The following is a 17100-nucleotide window of genomic DNA, read 5'->3' as shown; positions in this document are numbered from 1 at the left end:
GGAGGGAGACAGAGAAAGAAAGAAAGAAAGAAAGAAAGAAAGAAAGAAAGAAAGAAAGAAAGAAAGAAAGAAAGAAAGAAAGAAAGAAAGAAAGAAAGAAAGAAAGCCATCCTTTCACTTATCTAAGGACACTAATGTATAGAAAAATAATCTCTAGGGTTGTGAAGTTTTCCACTTTATTCTCATAATGTCTAGGCTATGTGCTATAAAATATTAACACAAATATAATCGGCATTTTTAAAACCCTAAATATGTTTCTTTTAGGTTTAAAACCAATTTTGAAAGATACAAGGATGTTTTTAGACGGATTCTGAAGAAAAGAAGTGAGTAGTTCTGCTTTTCTAAGTAAATAGAGTCTGGCACACCCAAGGCATGTAAGGGGTTTGGTGGAACTGGCCCCTGCAAACAAAGCTCTCTAGCTTTGGCTGTCAAGGATACTAGCAAATAAACATAAGTAGCTATGCTTCCCAAAAGAAACATTAACCCCAGGATCAGCAAAGAACTATATGGAGCTGCAGGCATGCTCATACCAGGAGAAAGCAGCAGGGAATCACATCAACAGGGTGAAGATACAGGTAGGTAAGATCTTTGTCAATGTGTCATGGATGCTGGTGATTTCTCTGAGACTCAATCAGTCCATCGATCAACAGCATGACCAGACTGAGTCTTTAGAGCAATCCCTTTAGCAGTTGTGTGGAATTTGGACTGGAGAGGGGAGAGGCTTGAGGCAGGAAGCACAACTGGGAAGTTATCACAACAGTCTGAACAAAAGGTAAAGAGGAACCAACCTACAATGGTGGTCCCATGCGTAAAGAGAAGGAGACTGACGTCAGAAAGGCTGTGCTGGTAGATTTGGCAAGACTTGACAATCACCTGGATCTGTGCAGTGAGGGTGAGTGAAGAATCCAGGATGCCTCCAAGGCTGCGAAGCCATCTGCCAAGCGAAGATGGTGGTATCTTCACCAGAAATAGGGAAGTTTGGAAGAGAGGTAAATTTAGGGGAAAGTATAATGAATTTCAATTTTAGACATGTTGGGTTGGAGATGTCTACAGGACATCCAGCTCAAAATGACCATCAGTTGATCATGTGAAGCTGGACCTTAGGAGAGACACTAGGACTAGAGATAGAGATCGGAGAATCATTTGTGCAGTGATAATAATTGAACCCACAGGGAAACTGATGAAGACACCAAGGGAGTGGGTAGAGAAAAAAAGTCATGGCCCAGGACACAGCCTTGGAGGGATTCCCATGATACAGGCAACTAAAAACAAATGGATAGACAAGTCAGAATAGAGCCAAGAGAGAACAGGACCACGAAAACCTAGAGAGAGAGTACCCAGGACAGAGGGTGGTCACCAGTGTCAAATGTGGAGAAGAAGTTAAGAAGAGGAGCACCGGAAAACAGACACCAGATTTGGCAGTTAAGAGATAAATGTTTACTTTGAAAAGCTAAGTGGTGATGTAGTGCACAGAGCACTGGTCCTGGAGTTGGGAGACCTCAGTTCAAATCCAGCCTTAGACACTTACAATCTGTGTGACCCTGGGCAAGTCACATAACTTCTGTTTGCATTCGTTTCCCCTCATCTATAAAACGAAGCCTATAATAACACCCACCTCTGTTGTGTTGTGAATGAAGTTCAAATGAGATGATAATTATAAAGCGCTTGGCGCAGTGCCTGGCACTGTGCTATGTAAAGATCCATGTAAATGTTAGCTATTTTATTAACTATGTAAATGTTAGCTATTATTATTAACTTAAGTTGATGATTAAAAAAGAAGCCAGATTACAGGGGTCTGAGAAGCGAGTGAGGGGAAAAGAAATGGAGGCAATGAGGACAGTAAGCTTTCTCAAGTTTGGTTGTGAAAGGGAGAAGAGAGTTGGGTCAATATCATGAAAGAACCCCATTCAAAACATCCAACAGATAGTTGACGATGCAGGTCTGGAGCCCAGACAAAGGTCCAGGATCAGAGAGTCATTTGACTGAGATAAAATGGAGTGGGTTGTTTTTTTGTTGTTTGTTTTTTTTAAGGATTGAACATATGTGTATATATCAGCACACAAACCTCTAAAAACAGGTGGAAAGTTATAGAGATATGATTTTGTAAGCAATCTCTACGAAGAGATGGGCACACATGTGATCAAGACCACATGTAGAAGGGTTGGCATTGGTGAGGAAGGGTCCTTGATATTATCAGAGACTGGAGTAAAGAAGGGAAAGAAAGGTAAATGATATTAAAGGGATTTGAGATGAGCAAAAGAGGGAGCACACAAAGAATGGCCTCTCTTTTCTCAATAAAGTAAAAGGTGAAGTCCTTGGCAGTAAGGGCTGGGGAAGAAGATGGTGCAGGAGGGTTAAAGAGAGTAATTTTTAAACAATTGCTTTAGGGAGTATAAGAGTGTATCAATTAGGGGCGACCAGGTGGCTCAGAGAGTAAGAGCACTGGCTCCAGTGTCGGGATGACCTGGGGATCAAATCAAGGCTCAGATACTTAGCACCACACCCAGAAATAACTGGCCGTATAACCTTGAGCAAGTTACTTAACCCCGATTGCTTTAAAAAAAAAAAAGAGTGTATCAATTAGAGGAGTAAAAAGATTGCCTTGTTATATACAGCAAGTGCCCAGTTGATACTGGAGAACGTAAATTTGTAGCGAATCTTGTCAGCTCAGTCGCTTGACTTCCTCTAGCACTATCCAGAAACAAATAAGTAGACATTTAGGAGGTGAATGGTAGTAGTGATCTAGAGTTGGGGTTTGGAAAGGCATGTCCTACTGTCTTTAAGAGCCAGAACCAATACAATTTTATAGGGAGAAATATGAAATCCTAAACTTGGATACAAAAAAAATCAGTTACACAAATATGTCAGTTAACAAGCATTTATTAAACACTGTGCTTAGGTACTGTGCTTAGCTCTGAGAATACAAAGAAAGAAGAACACTATAAGATTCTGAGCTCCTTGAAGTCAGGGACTGTCTTCATTTCTGTATTTGTAGCCCTAACATTTCATTCTTTCATTCAATCATTTACAGAGAATAATCAGTGGCCTCCTCACCTTGCCATATTTTCTACTGGATTTTTACCTGTTGGATCCCATGAAGTTTTCCATGAAGTCTGAAAGGAGACCTAATAGAGTTACAGTAAAAGTTTTGTCTGAGGTCTGTTTTGAAATTATCAGAAAAAAAGTCTAGACTGGAATTTTTAATCACTTTAAAAGTAAAGGAAATACAGCAGTGAAACTGGTGTCTTGACCACATTTCAGTCCCTTCTCAAATGATCTGGCACAAGTGGTCTGGTTTCTAGCTAGTGTATCACACTGGAAAGCACCTACAAAAGCATTAGTTTATTTATTAGAAGTAGAAATAATTTTTTTTATAATTTTCCCTATTTATATGGGTGTAGTTCTTAAAAATAAAAAATGTATTTTAGTCAGTAAGTTGATAAATAAATAGAGCACCTACTATGCACGAGACACTGTATTAAGCATTGAAGACACAAAGAAAGGCAAAAGACAGTCCTTCCTTCAAGGAGCTCACAATCTAATGAGGGAGACAACATGTGCACAGACATGCTATAGACAGAATAAATTCAAGATAGTCAATGGAACGAAGAATGAAAAATCTCCCATAGAATGATGGTGAGAGGGAAAGGCTTCCTGGGAGAAGGCAGGGTTTTACCTGAGACTTGAAGGAAGTCAGGAGGCAGAGATGAGGAAGAGAGCCTTCCAGACATGAGGGTCAGTCAGTGAAAACATCCAAAACTAAGTAATGGAAAGTCTTGTACAAGGAACCACAAGAATCAAAAAATTGTAGAAAAGTATAAGACAAAGGAAGATGAGAAAAGGAGGAAGGGTAAAGTTATGAAGGTCTTTGAACGCCACAGAATTTCATATTTGATCCTGGAAAGTGATTGGGAGCCGCTTAAGTTTATTGAATTGGGGGGGGAGGGGGGGGTGGGGAGCGCCAAGGTATGACATTGTCAGATCTGCTCTTTAGGAAGACCAAGTCATTGAGTGGAGAACGGACTGGAGCAGGAAGAGATATGAGGTAGAGAGATCAACCCATGGATTTTTCAGTAGTCTAAGAGTGAAGTGATAAGAGCTCATACCAAGGTGGAAGCAAGTACCAGAGAAGTGAAGGGGACACAAATGAAAGATGTTACAAAGGTAAAATTGATAGCCCTCATCACAGATTGGATATGGGAAGTAGGAGAGAGTAAGAATTCAAGGATGACACCTGCGACACAAATCACTGGGAAGATAGCAATGATCTCAACAGCAATGTTCTTGGGTGAAAGGGTGGGAGGCAGGAGATGAGTGAACACTGATGATATATTATATATTATTATCTTCAATGATAATTTATTATTCTATTGTATCTTAGATATTTATATATTTTATAATATATTTATATGTATATTATTTATATATAATATATTTAAAATATATTTTAGATAATTATATAATATCAGTATATTATATGTTATATATTATAATTATTGCTCTGATTTATGCACATAGCCTGTGCTGATTTGTTTTGCTTGAGTGTATTTTGATTTGCTACAGGGGACAGTCTTCAAGAAGTGACAGTCAACAAGCATTTATTAAATTCTTACTATGTGCTAAGCACTGGGGATTAAAAAAAAAAAGGTGGAAACATGGCCCTAGTCCTCAACAAGCTCCCATTCTAATGGGAGAGACAAGCTACAAAGAACTTTGTACATAGGAGACATGTACAGAGTAAATGGAAAGTCGTCTCAGAGAGAAGGCACTCAGAGGAGTGAGAGGAGGGGAGCGTCTTGCAGAAGGTGAGATTTCAGCGGAGTCAGAGGCTAGGAGAGACAACACTCCAGCGGAAAGTTGAGGCAGGGAGACCAACCATCAGGCTATCACAATAGTCCAGGAGTGAGGAGATGAAGGTCCCGAATGACGCTAGCAGCTCTGTGAGTGGAAAGAAGGGAATGTATACAAGAGGAGAAGGTGTAGAAGGAAAGACAGAATGAGTTCTGCTTTGGACAGGTTGAGTTTGAGGTTTCTATGGGACATCCAGTTTGAGATGTCCAATAGGCAGATGGTTTCATTGTTGCTGTTTGTCCTTCATTCTCGAAGAGGACCATGACATTGGAAAGGTGATGCCATAACATGCAAGTAGATTAGATTTAAGTGAGGGAAGGCTGTGCAAAGTCACCAGCCTCACTTTCTCCTCCAGAGTCATCATCCAGTGGCCAGATATAGAACAGGACAGATGGAGATGGACCCCATGCAGCTGGTGATGTGAGACTGGAGATCAGGAGAAATGTTAAGGATGGATAAATAGATCTGAGGATTATCTTTATTGAGATGATTTAATCTATGAGAGCTGATGAGAATACCAAGCCAGATCATAGAAAGGGAAAAGAGAAGGCATTTGGGGGACACCTACAGTTAATGGGTATAACCTGGATAAAGACTGAGTAAAGAAGAATGAAAAGAAATCAGAAAGGTAAAAGAATCAGGAAAGAAGAGAGTATCACTAAAACCTAGGGAGAAAAAAGTACCAAGGAGAGGGGAGGTGATTAACAGAGTCAAAGGCTGTAGAGAGGTCAAGGATGATGAAGATTGAAGAAAAAGCCATTAGATTTTGCAATTAAGAGATCATCGGTAACTCATCATTAGCTAATTAGCTATTAATTACTCATCTAGATCATTAGCAACATCATTAATTAAGCCAGAATGCAGAGGGTTTGGAAGAGAGTGAGAAGAGATTTTACACCAATTGTGGATAGTTTTCTCAAGGAATTTAGCCATGAAAGGAAAGAGAGACATGGGGCTATATTTAGTGGGGATGAATAGATGAAGTGAGGGTTTTGGGGGGACAGGAGTATGTCTGTAGCCAGAAGGGAAGCAGCCAAAATAAGGGGAAATTGAACATAGAGAATGGAGATGTTGAAAGTAGTATTGAAAAAAAAAGAAAGCATGAACAAAATATTAAAAAATAACAATTGTTCTGATTTTTTTTTTGCCTTGAAAACTAATGCCAAGTAACTGCAGCAAATAAACTCAAATCTACTCTGAAAACAAATAAGGCCCTTAAATTCTCCTTAGGCCTCAAATTGCCACTGATCAAGATCCTAAGATAGGTGCCTCAGAAGAAATAAAGTGCATGGAAAAGTTCTAAAGAGTCAAGGGACCTGAGTTAAAATCTTACCTTAGGTATTTTTAACTGTGTAACTGAGCAAATCACTTAATTTGCCTCCATTTCCTCGGCTACAAAACAATAGGATGGAACTAGATGATCTCTGAAGTTCATCCCAGCCCTGAATCAATGAGCTTAAGAAGTACTGGTTGAGGGATCCTGCTTTTTTCTAAACCCATGAAAGTTTCACTAAGTCTTGTTCTCTCTCCATCATTACAGGGCTCTCCAAAACACGTATGATGGAAGATACGAACGTGATAAATATAGAAGACTATCTTATAACTCATGTTGAGGAGGAATCTCCTGTCCCCTCTGTCCACGAATTGGTGGTGATGGATGAGGAGTGGTTAGAAGAGGTTACTAAGGTAGGCATTATTGGAATTCCTTCATTGCTTTGCACAGGTTAATCTGCTAAAGGCAGAATTCTGTCCACATGTATAAGTGGCAAAAACCAGCACGAGTTTAGGGTTGAATTTGGTGAAGTAGAGTCACTTGGATAGGTGAAAATGGTTTACTGGTACAGTCAAGTATGGAGTTCTATAAACCCTGGGAATGGGGTCAAGCCAAGTTGCACATTATTTCATCCAGTGCCCAAGGAGAGGCCATGAGGACACTGCCAAACTCACACCAGGGCACCCTTATAGGGACAGGTGTGATCTGGCAGATTTGTAATCCACTACCCTGTTCCAGGTCACAGTTCCAGGCTGGACCATGAAGGAGATCTGAAAGGGGATTAGGGGGACTATGGAACAGAAAGGAGAAATTTCAGAAGGAAAGCCAGCAGCAGTAACAGTGGTGCAGCTCAGATCCCAGGCTCAGGGAAGCATCTCATTTCTAGCATCTACCCAGCCTGCAGAAGAAAAACCAGGCAAGGAATCCCAGACCAATATCAAAGGGTAGCCTACAATTCTGTCACTCTGAACAAACCAAGCTTTCCAGTTAGCTGACATGAGCTGAATGTAGCAATAGTCTGCTCTTGCTAGAACTCAAATCTAGGTCAGGAACTTGCAGAGCTCAGACCACGGAGGGACAGTAATCAGACCCTGACCTGGATCAGACCACTTTGGGAGTAATATAAGCTTGCAGGTCCCCAGTCTGTCCCTGAGATCCTGAAATAATACAACATTTAGTACCCCTAGAAAGCAGCAACAGGACCAAACCCAAAACTCCCCTCCAGAAGTAGTACAGTCTACCCTAATATCAAGTCTAAAGTCAGGAAATAGGCTGGAAGAATGGGAAAAAACAAAAAAAGAAGCCCACCATAATTAGCTTTTTTGGCAGCAGGTCAGCTCAAGATATACAACCTGAAGGAAAGAATGACTTCAAAACATCTACAAGCAAAGCCTCAGAGAAAAACACAGTGTGGGAAAAAATTCAACTAGAATTCCTGGAAGAGTTGAAGCAAGAGTTAAAACAAAAGAGTGTATTTTAAGTGTTTTTTTTTTCTTTTTTTTACAAATGAAATAAGAATGCTTGAAGCAAAAAGGGAAAAGAAATGAGATCTGTGGAAGAAAGAATTGGAAAGGGAATTAATTAACATCTTGGGTCAAGAAGTATAAAACCTTGCCCAAGCAACAAAACCACTACAAATTTGAACAGACCAAACAGAAGCCAATGACTCCATGAGGGAACAAGAAATATGAAAACAATGTCAAAAGACTGAAAAAATAGAAGAAAATGCACAGCATTTCATTGCAAAAACAACTAACATGGAAAAGAGATAATGGAGAAAAAAATTTAAAAATCATCATACTATCCAAACACCATGATCATAAAAAGAATCCTATTTTAAGAAAACCCAAAAGAAAATTACTGTAATTTCTAAGAACCAGAGGGAAAAGTAGAAAAAGAAAGGATACATTGGTCACCTCCTAAAAGAAAATCCAAATGAAAATTCCCAGGAATATCATAGCCAGAATCCAGAGTTTCCAAGTCATAGAAGAAATATTATTGTAAGCATTCAGAATTAAAGAATTCAAGTACTGAAGAGCCACAATCTGGACCTCACCTGATTTAGTGGTCTCCACTATGAAGATGAAGAGAACTTGGAATATGGTATTCCAGAAGGCAAAGGATATGGACTTATATCCAAAGATAATTTACCCAGCAAAACTGAGTATAATTCTACCGGGGGGGGGGGGGGGAAAGGAGGGCCCAGAAAAGGATCTTCAATGAAATAGAGGACTTCTAAGCACTCCTAATAAAAAGACCAAAGCTATAGAGATATTTTGAAGTGCAAACACAGGAGTGAAGAGATATAAAAAGGTAAACATGAATGAACAATGACAAAGGACTAAACAAGTATAAACTGCTTATATTCTAAAATGGAGAGATTTTATATGGGTCTCTTTGGAATTCTATCCTCATCAGGGATCATAGAAGAAATCCAATTATTCAAGGCCTTTGAATGGTTCTGTTCTCTTTTGATGATCTTAAGAAAAGAATGGGGGGCGGCCAGGTAGCACAGCAAGTAAGAGCACCGGCTCCAGTGTTGAGAAGACCTGGAGATAGAATCCCAGGCTCAGACACTTAGCACCCACCCAGAAACACCTGGCCTTGTAACCTTGAGCAAGTTACTTAACCCCAATTGCTTAGGGGCGGCCAGGTGGCTCAGCGAGTAAGAGTACCGGCTCCAGTGTTGGGACGACCTGGAGATTGAATCCTGGGCTCTGGGCTCAGACACTCAGCACCACACCCAGAAATAACTGGCCCTGTAACCTTGAGCAAGTTACTTAACCCTGATTGCTTTAAAAAAAAAAGAATGGAAAGCTAGGGAAAGAGGAATAAGCTGGGGGGTGGAGAAGGGAAGGGAAAGAAAGGTTAAGGAGGATTTTCTCACACAATTACAATGTGATTATGACAGACATCTCTATACAAAATGGGACTTGGCTGAGGGCAGGCTGACATTTAAACCTCATTATTATCTGAACTGATCAAAAGAAAAAAAGAATACACACATACACACAGAGTTGGATACAGAAATATATCTCACTCGACAGGGAAAATAGGACAGAAAGAGGGAGAATTTGCAAGAAGGGAGATTAAGGGGAAATTAGTCCTAAGCAAAACAAATTTCAAGGATGCACAAAAATATGTAATGCTCTTTGAAGTGGTAAATCCAGTAAAGTGCAATCTAATGTGGGAGAAAACAAGCAAACAAAATATGTACAAACAAACCATATATAGGATAAATAGCAAACAATACAGGACAGATAGGAAATAATTTACACAGGGAAGGAACTAGAATTAAGAGAGATTGGGATTTTTATTGGGATTTAGAGGAAACCTGATAAACAAGGAGGTGAAGATGAGGAAAGAGCACTAAAGACTGAGGGACAAAGAAAATGCCCAGAACCAAGAGACAGAGGGTCTTATTCATGGAATAGGTTGGAAGTCAATGTCACTGGATGAAAATGTACATGGTTGGGCATAAAGTATAAACTGGAAAGACAGAGAAGGAGAACGTTAGGTTATGAAGGGCTTTGAATGCCAAACAAAATATTTTGCATTTGATCCTAAAAGTGATAGAGAGCCCCTAGAATTTATTTAGTGTTGGGGGAGGGAAATATGTGACATGGTCAGACCTGAACTTTAGGAAAATCATTTATGTGGCTGAATAGAGGATGGATTGGAGTGGGCAGACAGGCAGGCAGACAGGCAGACCCGCCAGGAGGCTATTGGAATAATCCAGACATGAGTTGATGAGGGCATACACCAGAGTTAGGACAGTGTCAGAGGAGAGAAGGGGGAATATTTGAGAGATGTTCCAAAGGTGAAATCAACAGGCCTTGGCAAGGGATTGGACATGGAGGATGAGAAATAGGGAGGAACAAAGATGACCACCTAGGCTGCGAGCCCGAGGGACTGGAAGGATAGTGGTACCTTTTGACAGTATTAGTAAAGCTTGGAGAGGGGAGAGGGTGTAGGGGGAAAGATAATGAGTTCAGTTTTGACCATGTTGAGTTTCAGATGTGTACTGTACATTCAGTTCTAAATGTCTGACAGGCAGTTGAAGATACAAGACTGGAGGTCAGAAGACAGTTTAGGGCAGGATAGGTAAATTTGAGCATAGATGTGATAATTAAATCCATAGAAGCCAATGAGATCACCACCAAGTAAAGCAGCATTAGAAACAAGGTCACGGGACACAACCCTGTGGGACACCTCTGGTTAGAGGGCAGGGTCTGGAAGAGGATCCAGCAAAGGAAACTGAGAAGGAGTGGTCCAATAGATAGGAGGAGAACCAGGAGAGAGTGGTGATCCCCAAAACCTAGTGAAAACAGAAGATTAGGAAGAGGATGATTAAGCAGTGTCAATGGCTGCAGAGAGATCAAGAAGAATGAATATCCATAAAGGCCATTAGACTTGGCAAACAGGTGATCCATCAGTAAATTTAAAGTTTAAGGTTTAAAGTGGAAGTGTAGGGTGGCTAGGTGGCGCAGTGAGTAAAGCGCTGGCCCCAGAGTCAAGAGGACCCCAGTTCAGTTCCAGCCTCAGACACTTAACACCCACACAAAAAAATTAGCCGTGTAACCTTGGGCAAGTTACTTAACCCCAATTGCCCTCCAAAAGGAAAAAAAAAGTGGAATTATAGGGGATTAAGAGAGTGAAAAGAGAGAAAGTGGAGGCCTTTATTGTAGACAGCCTTCTCGAGTTTAACCACAAAGGGCAGAAGAGATGTAGGATATGATCATTAGTGAGATGGAAGGATCAAGTGAGGAATTTCTGAGGATGGAGGAGATGTGAGCATATTTGTCGACAGTAGCGAATGAAGAAATTGAAGAGAAGTGAGAGTGGGAATGGCACAGGGGACAGCCCACTGGAGGAGACAGGATGGAATGGCTATCTCTTGAACAGGTAGAGGGTTTGCCTTAGTAGAAAGCAGGATCACCTCTTCATGGAACACAGAGGTGAAGGAGGAGATGTTCGCAGGAGAGAAAGCTTACAGCAAATGGCCCCAATTTTTTCAGTAAAACATAAGTACAGTAGAATATGGTACCAGGCTGAAAGGGTGGGAGGAGAGGAGCCATGGGAGGTTTAATGAGGGATGAAAAAGTTTGGAAAAGCCACTATGGAGGGTGGGATAGTGTTAAAAATAGGTGTTAGAAATAATTTCTTTACTAAGTGGACAATGGATTAGAGTGGAGAGAGACTTGAGGCAGAAATACCACTTAAGAGACTATGGCTGCAGGGGCAGCTAGGTGGGACAATGAATGGAGCACCAGCCCTGGAGTCAGGAGGACCTGAGGTCAAACTCGACCTCAGACACTTAACACTTACTAGCCGTGTGACTTTGGGCAAGTCACTTAACCCCAACTGCCCTGCCTTCCCACCTCCTCCCAAAAAAAGACAAAATAGAGAAGGCTCCTCCCACCAAATCCCTGCTTTCACTTTTCCTCACCAAAAAAATAGTAGGGAAACACCATGTCAAAGACCATGCCATTTATTTTCTTCACACACAGATGACCATTTTCTTTCTTTCTGAGTTAGAAAGTACCACATAATAAACCCGTGCTGTTGTTACGAACAGAATCAGTCACCCTGAACCAAGAACACACAAAAATTTGTCAGCTACAAGGAATGGGCTATGGACTCTCCTTCCCCAGAGCAGTATATAGAGAGGCCATCTGGAATGATCTGCTTTCCTTAAGGACATCTAGAAAGGGCCAGAAGTTGATTCTCCCTCTTCTCTCTCCCCCAGGTTCACTATCATTTGTCTTCCACCAAGTAAATTAGGGAGCAGCTGGGTGTTCCAGTGGATAAAACACTGAGCTTGGAGTCAGGAAGACTCGTCTTTCTGAGTTCAAATCTGGCTTTAGACACTTACTAGCTGTGTGACTCTGGGCAAATCATTCAACCTTGTTTGTCTCAGCTCTTCATCTATAAAATGAGCTTTAGGAATAGGATTTGACATCTATATGGAGGGTGGATTAGACTATAGAAAGGGAAACCAGCTATGAAGCTAGAAAATAGTCCAGAGGAAAGGTGATAAGAGCCTCCACTAGGGAATATGATGGTGTAGTCATTGTTCATTTGAGGGCAGGCTAGATTTGATAGGTAGGAAATCTTTGGGGAAAATCTAGCCTTGGATTTAAAGGGCTGGTATTCACCATAGAAAACCCAGCTTTTCTCTTTTTTCCCATCCTCCCCTCCTCCCATCAACAAAAAAAAGGTGGAATATTTCACACAAAGCAGTCATCTTCATGTCCACTGGGCACACAGCCTCCGTGGATAAAGTAAACTATGAATTAGAAATTTCACTAGGATTCAGTCCAGGTCCCTCATTTTACAGGAAACTGAAGCCCAAATAGGAACACAGATTTAGACCTCTAAGGGACCCTAGAGACAAGCAAACATAACACCTTAATTTTTCAGAATAAACTTGGGCAGACAGAAGTTAAGTGACTTGCCTAGGGCCACATGGCAGGGTTTGAATGCAGTTTTTCCTGATTCCTAGTCTAATATCCAGATCACCCAGTTCAGGGGCAGAGCCAGTTGTGTGGATTGGTATTTAGCGATCTAAGGCATGTTTAGAGAATGAAAATGGGATCTTGGCTTAAGCAACTTGGGGCAAAACTTCAGGCAGTGTACTTCAGAGGGCCTTGCTTCACGAATTTTTCCTTTTTCCCCAGGCTCATCGAGGGTTTGGTGTTCCAACATTTTACAGGGGTCCTGTGGGTAAAGACTGTGTCACTAAGCCTCTCTCCATCTTCTTTCCAGACGGGACAGGTCAGATTTAGTATCTGCTTGGGCACAGGTATGCTTAACTTTAATACATGTTGGCGAGGATAATTCATACCTGGGACTGCAGAATAGCTGGGGACAACAAGCCTTGCGTTGCCACATCTATGTCTCTTACTAAGTCCTCACTTCCTCATAGGTGTGTTCTGGATAGGTTTATTTTTTAAGTAGATTCCAAATTGACTGGTTGTGCCTTAACAGTTTCCCAGTTATCCGTCAGGGAACATAGCATTGATTATCTCACACACAAAAGACAGAGATGCCTTCACCTACATGATATTCAAAGATGAAGAAAACTTAACCTTGCAGGCCCTCCTCAACAACCTGGGACATGCTACCTTCTACGACAAGGAAAAGAACATCCGGTAAGCTTGGGTAGTTGTAGTGCCAATGTAACATTTACAGCTCCCACGGTCACGATAAAGACCATGACTATGAGTAACACATGATGTTCAATCACAAAATATACCAAACTCTCCAGGTGGAGGATAGAACTGAAGCATTTATTTAGACACCAGAAAACCAAATCCCAAAATGAGTAAGTTGATTCCATCATAGTACCAAAGATATTCAGAAGCCATAATAATGCTGAGTGCCACAGCGTCCTTCAGGCTTCCCACAAACCAATACAAGATCAATAACTACTCATGAGCCTATCTGACTCCTTGCCTGAGCGTCCTCTCTCCCCCACCATCTGGCTAGCTCTGACTAGATTCCTGTGGGCTCTGCTTCCCTTCAGCAAACTCCTCCCACCACAGGCTCCCTGTGATTATATTCAGCCTATTAGGGGGCAGAGTTTACTTTCAAAGCAGGGGAGGTCTTCAAATAAATTCCCATTGCTATTACAGTAGTACAAGCAGCTTTCCTGGGGCCCACAAAGAGGCACTGTAGTAAAAGTGGATGGTGCCTGAGATTTTGAAAACCTCGATTCTATTCTTAGCTTAATCAAGACCTCTCTGGATATGTCCTTTTACCTTACTGCCTTTTCTTTCTATGTGATCAAACAGGAATCATAAATCCCACAGCCTGGTGGTCATTCCAAAGAAATCTTGGGGGTCAAACTTTGGAAGAACTGGTTTAGAAAGCCAGTGTCTGGCAAAGTCTCTGATTGCCTCAGAGAACCAGGCTAACATAAAGGGGGCAACCATAGAATTCTGAAGGTTGGAAGTCCCTGACATCATGGAGAGGAAGCTGACACATATACATAGAATTACCACACCAAAAAATGACAATAATAACACAGAAACAACCTTGCAGTTATATCCTGCACCTTCAGATCATAGTGTCAGAGCTAAAGAGAAAACTTAGAGACTATCAAGTCTTAAACCCCCTCCCCCATTTTATAGATGAGGATCTTGTCATGGGACAGCTCAATGGCACAGTGGATAGAGTGTCAGGCCTGGAGTCTGGGAGACTTGAGTTTAAATTCCGAATCAGACACTTAACTAGCTGTGTGATCCTGGACAAGTCACTTAACCCTGTTTGCCTGTTTCTTCAGCAAATCACTCCAGTATCTTTGTCAAGAGAACCCCAAACAGGGTCACAAAGTGTCAGACACGACTAAAAAATGACTAAAGAACAACCTGACAAAAAAGAGCAAATCTTTGAGGGAAATAAACTATTTTCTCCTGAGAATGATCTTATAGAATACATTGTCTCCAAGTAACCATTACTCAACAATGGCCTGCATATTCACCTCCCTATTTACAAAATATGTTCTCTGATTTCATCCTCCATTTATCATGCTGGGGTATTAACGTAAATTCATTCATGAAGCTTTGAGCCTCCAACAAGGATTTTGAGTTGTGTGTTTCAAAGAATGGACTTTTTTTTTTTAATTTTTAAAAAATTTCCTTGGGGAAGGCAGAAGGATTTAGGTTTTTGATTTGGGAGAGGTTTGGGGTTTTTTGGTGGGGAAGGAATGGGAATCACTATTGCTAAATGTTTAAGAAATAAGTGATTCCCACTGTGCCCCCTGACGTAATTATTATTATCTGCCTGGCTGTGGGCTTCTGGTTCTAGAATGTGTCTGAGTTTGAATTTCGGCATCTACTTTGATGAGAAAGGAAGACAGAAGGCTTGGAACTGGTGGGACCCAAATCAACATGTCCATGCACCCCCTTACCAGTCGATTTATTTCAATCTCAATCAGTGCATTGGTGTCCACATTAAAACCCAGGATAAGGTGCTTATCACCTTCAGTTACTACATGCAAAAAATCCACTTAAATCTGGGCACCAAAGTCAAGGTAAGCTTTCTTCTTTCATCTACCTGAATCACTCCTCAAACTCACTATTCACGTCAAAGGAAACTGCTGGTATGCTTTGAACAGCACATTGTGCCATCTATCCATCCATCCATCCATCCATCCATCCATCCATCCATCCATCCCTCCATCCCTCCATCCATCCATCCATCCATCCATCCATCCATCCATCTTTATTGTTTCCTGATGACACATGACCAGAAAAGATTATTTAAAACCAGAGGTTACCTCCTCCATGTCCTCATTTTAGTCGCTCACAAACACACACACACACACACACACACACACACACACACAATTTTAACAATCTGCCTAATAAGTTGAAAAAGTTAAATTATAATTATATTTCATCTCTTTTTATTTTTTTCTGTTCACTCAATGGCTAATAATGGTGGGAAGGAGAGAATATCCGAGTGACAACAGCCAGAGGGAACAAGAACCAGGATAATCAGTCCCTAAATAATCCAAAATTAAACATTATGTGTCATCCGGTAGGAAAAAGGGAGAAAGCAAGCAAGAAAACTTCCCAGAGGGGATACTAAGGAGAGGGTGAGAGAGGTGCACAGCAGAGGCAATGCTAAAAGAAATGACTGGAGAATCACAGCAAGAAGGCTCAAGTTCAAATCAGTCCTTCCTCAGACTCTTACTAGCTGTGTGACTAACACATCACTTTCCTGTACCTCAGTTTTCTCACCTATAAATTGGGGACAATAGCAGCATCTCCCTCCCAGTGTTGTTGGTGGGGTCAGATGGGATAATAATTGCAAAGCATTTAGCACACTGCCTGGAACATAGCAAGTGCTATATAAATGTTAGCTTCATTATTATTAGATGAGATCACAGACATAAAGTGCTATGTACAACATAGATGTTTGCTATTATTGTTATCAACACACACTTACAGCTAAAGGTTCTTAAAAGCTATCTGATCCAATCCCCCATTTTATAGGGGAGGAAACTGAAACTCAGACAGGTTAAAGTCATTTGTTCTAGGTCCTTCAGGCCCTATGTGTTAGCCCTGGAATTGGAACCCAGGTCCTTTGGCTATGAATCCAATGTTCTCTTCTAGGAGGTACCAGTTATTTTAACAGCATGGCCAAAGGAAGTGGGAAGGAGAAGCAGTAAATCACTATCATCAAAATTAACCTGTGTAGTGCTATAACCATGGCTCCCTTAAAGCAAGAGTCCTTAACCTGGGGACCCTGGACTTCTGTGGAACCCATGGATAGATTTCACAGTTGTCTGTGAACTTGGATGGGGAAAAAATTGTATTTTTATTAACCTCCAACTGAAATTTAATATATTCTTCGGCTATTAATAAAGACAAAACAAACAAATAAAAATACCATTATCCTTAGAAGGGTTCAACAGATTGTCAAAGGGGTCCATGTCATAAAAGGTTTTGAGACCCTACAGTAAAGAAAAGTCTTTTCCTTGGCTGTCTGACCACATCCAAGGAGACAAACTGCATCTTTGTATAAAATATACCCTTCTCTCACTTGTAACCATACACTTTTGGAGGTCCAGGTCAGTCCTATATGACAAGGGTCCAAGTAGAATATACTTTCACTTCTTCTAGGGCCTTTTTTTTTTTTGAAAACTGGGTCAGGTGTGGAAGGACAGGCAGAAGCAGAAAACAGATTTCTAATTTTTGGTGCCCAGTTCCTTGTAGAAACCTGGTAGTGAGAAGCCAGGGGGAAGGAGTATCCAGAAGTATCTATGGAGAGCAAACCCAAAGGATGTGGCACAAGCCAGTGTGAAGAACTGGGAGGGAAGGAAGCACAGGGTGGAAAAACATCCTGCGTGTCCTTCTACACCTGACCCAGTTTTCAAAAAAAAAAAAGGCCCTAGAAGAAGTTAAAGTATATTCTACTTGGACCCTTTGCAATTTGGTCTCTTCTTGCCCTTCTGTTCTCTACCT

The 17100-nt window shown here is 41.1% G+C and overlaps 2 protein-coding genes across 2 annotated transcripts in view; one reads left to right on the top strand and one right to left on the bottom strand.

Annotated features, from left to right (window-relative positions):
• Window positions 1-17100, bottom strand: part of COG3 (component of oligomeric golgi complex 3) — a 208365-nt gene that overhangs the window by 101337 nt on the left and 89928 nt on the right. The window lies entirely within an intron of this gene.
• ERICH6B (glutamate rich 6B) overlaps window positions 1-17100 on the top strand; it is an 81184-nt gene that overhangs the window by 62395 nt on the left and 1689 nt on the right. Inside the window, exons 8-12 of the mRNA XM_069068714.1 lie at window positions 265-323; window positions 6392-6537; window positions 12805-12911; window positions 13123-13278; window positions 14936-15161. Of these exons, the coding sequence (XP_068924815.1) occupies window positions 265-323; window positions 6392-6537; window positions 12805-12911; window positions 13123-13278; window positions 14936-15161 (694 nt within the window). The remainder of the gene's footprint in view (window positions 1-264; window positions 324-6391; window positions 6538-12804; window positions 12912-13122; window positions 13279-14935; window positions 15162-17100) is intronic.

Source organism: Petaurus breviceps, unplaced genomic scaffold, assembly GCF_028583685.1.
Source record: "Petaurus breviceps papuanus isolate PSGF00001 unplaced genomic scaffold, PetGlider_PUasm1.0 90769, whole genome shotgun sequence".
NCBI lineage: Eukaryota > Metazoa > Chordata > Mammalia > Diprotodontia > Petauridae > Petaurus > Petaurus breviceps.
The sequence above is the reverse complement of the archived record's forward strand: the minus strand, read 5'-3'. Positions and strand labels throughout refer to the sequence as shown.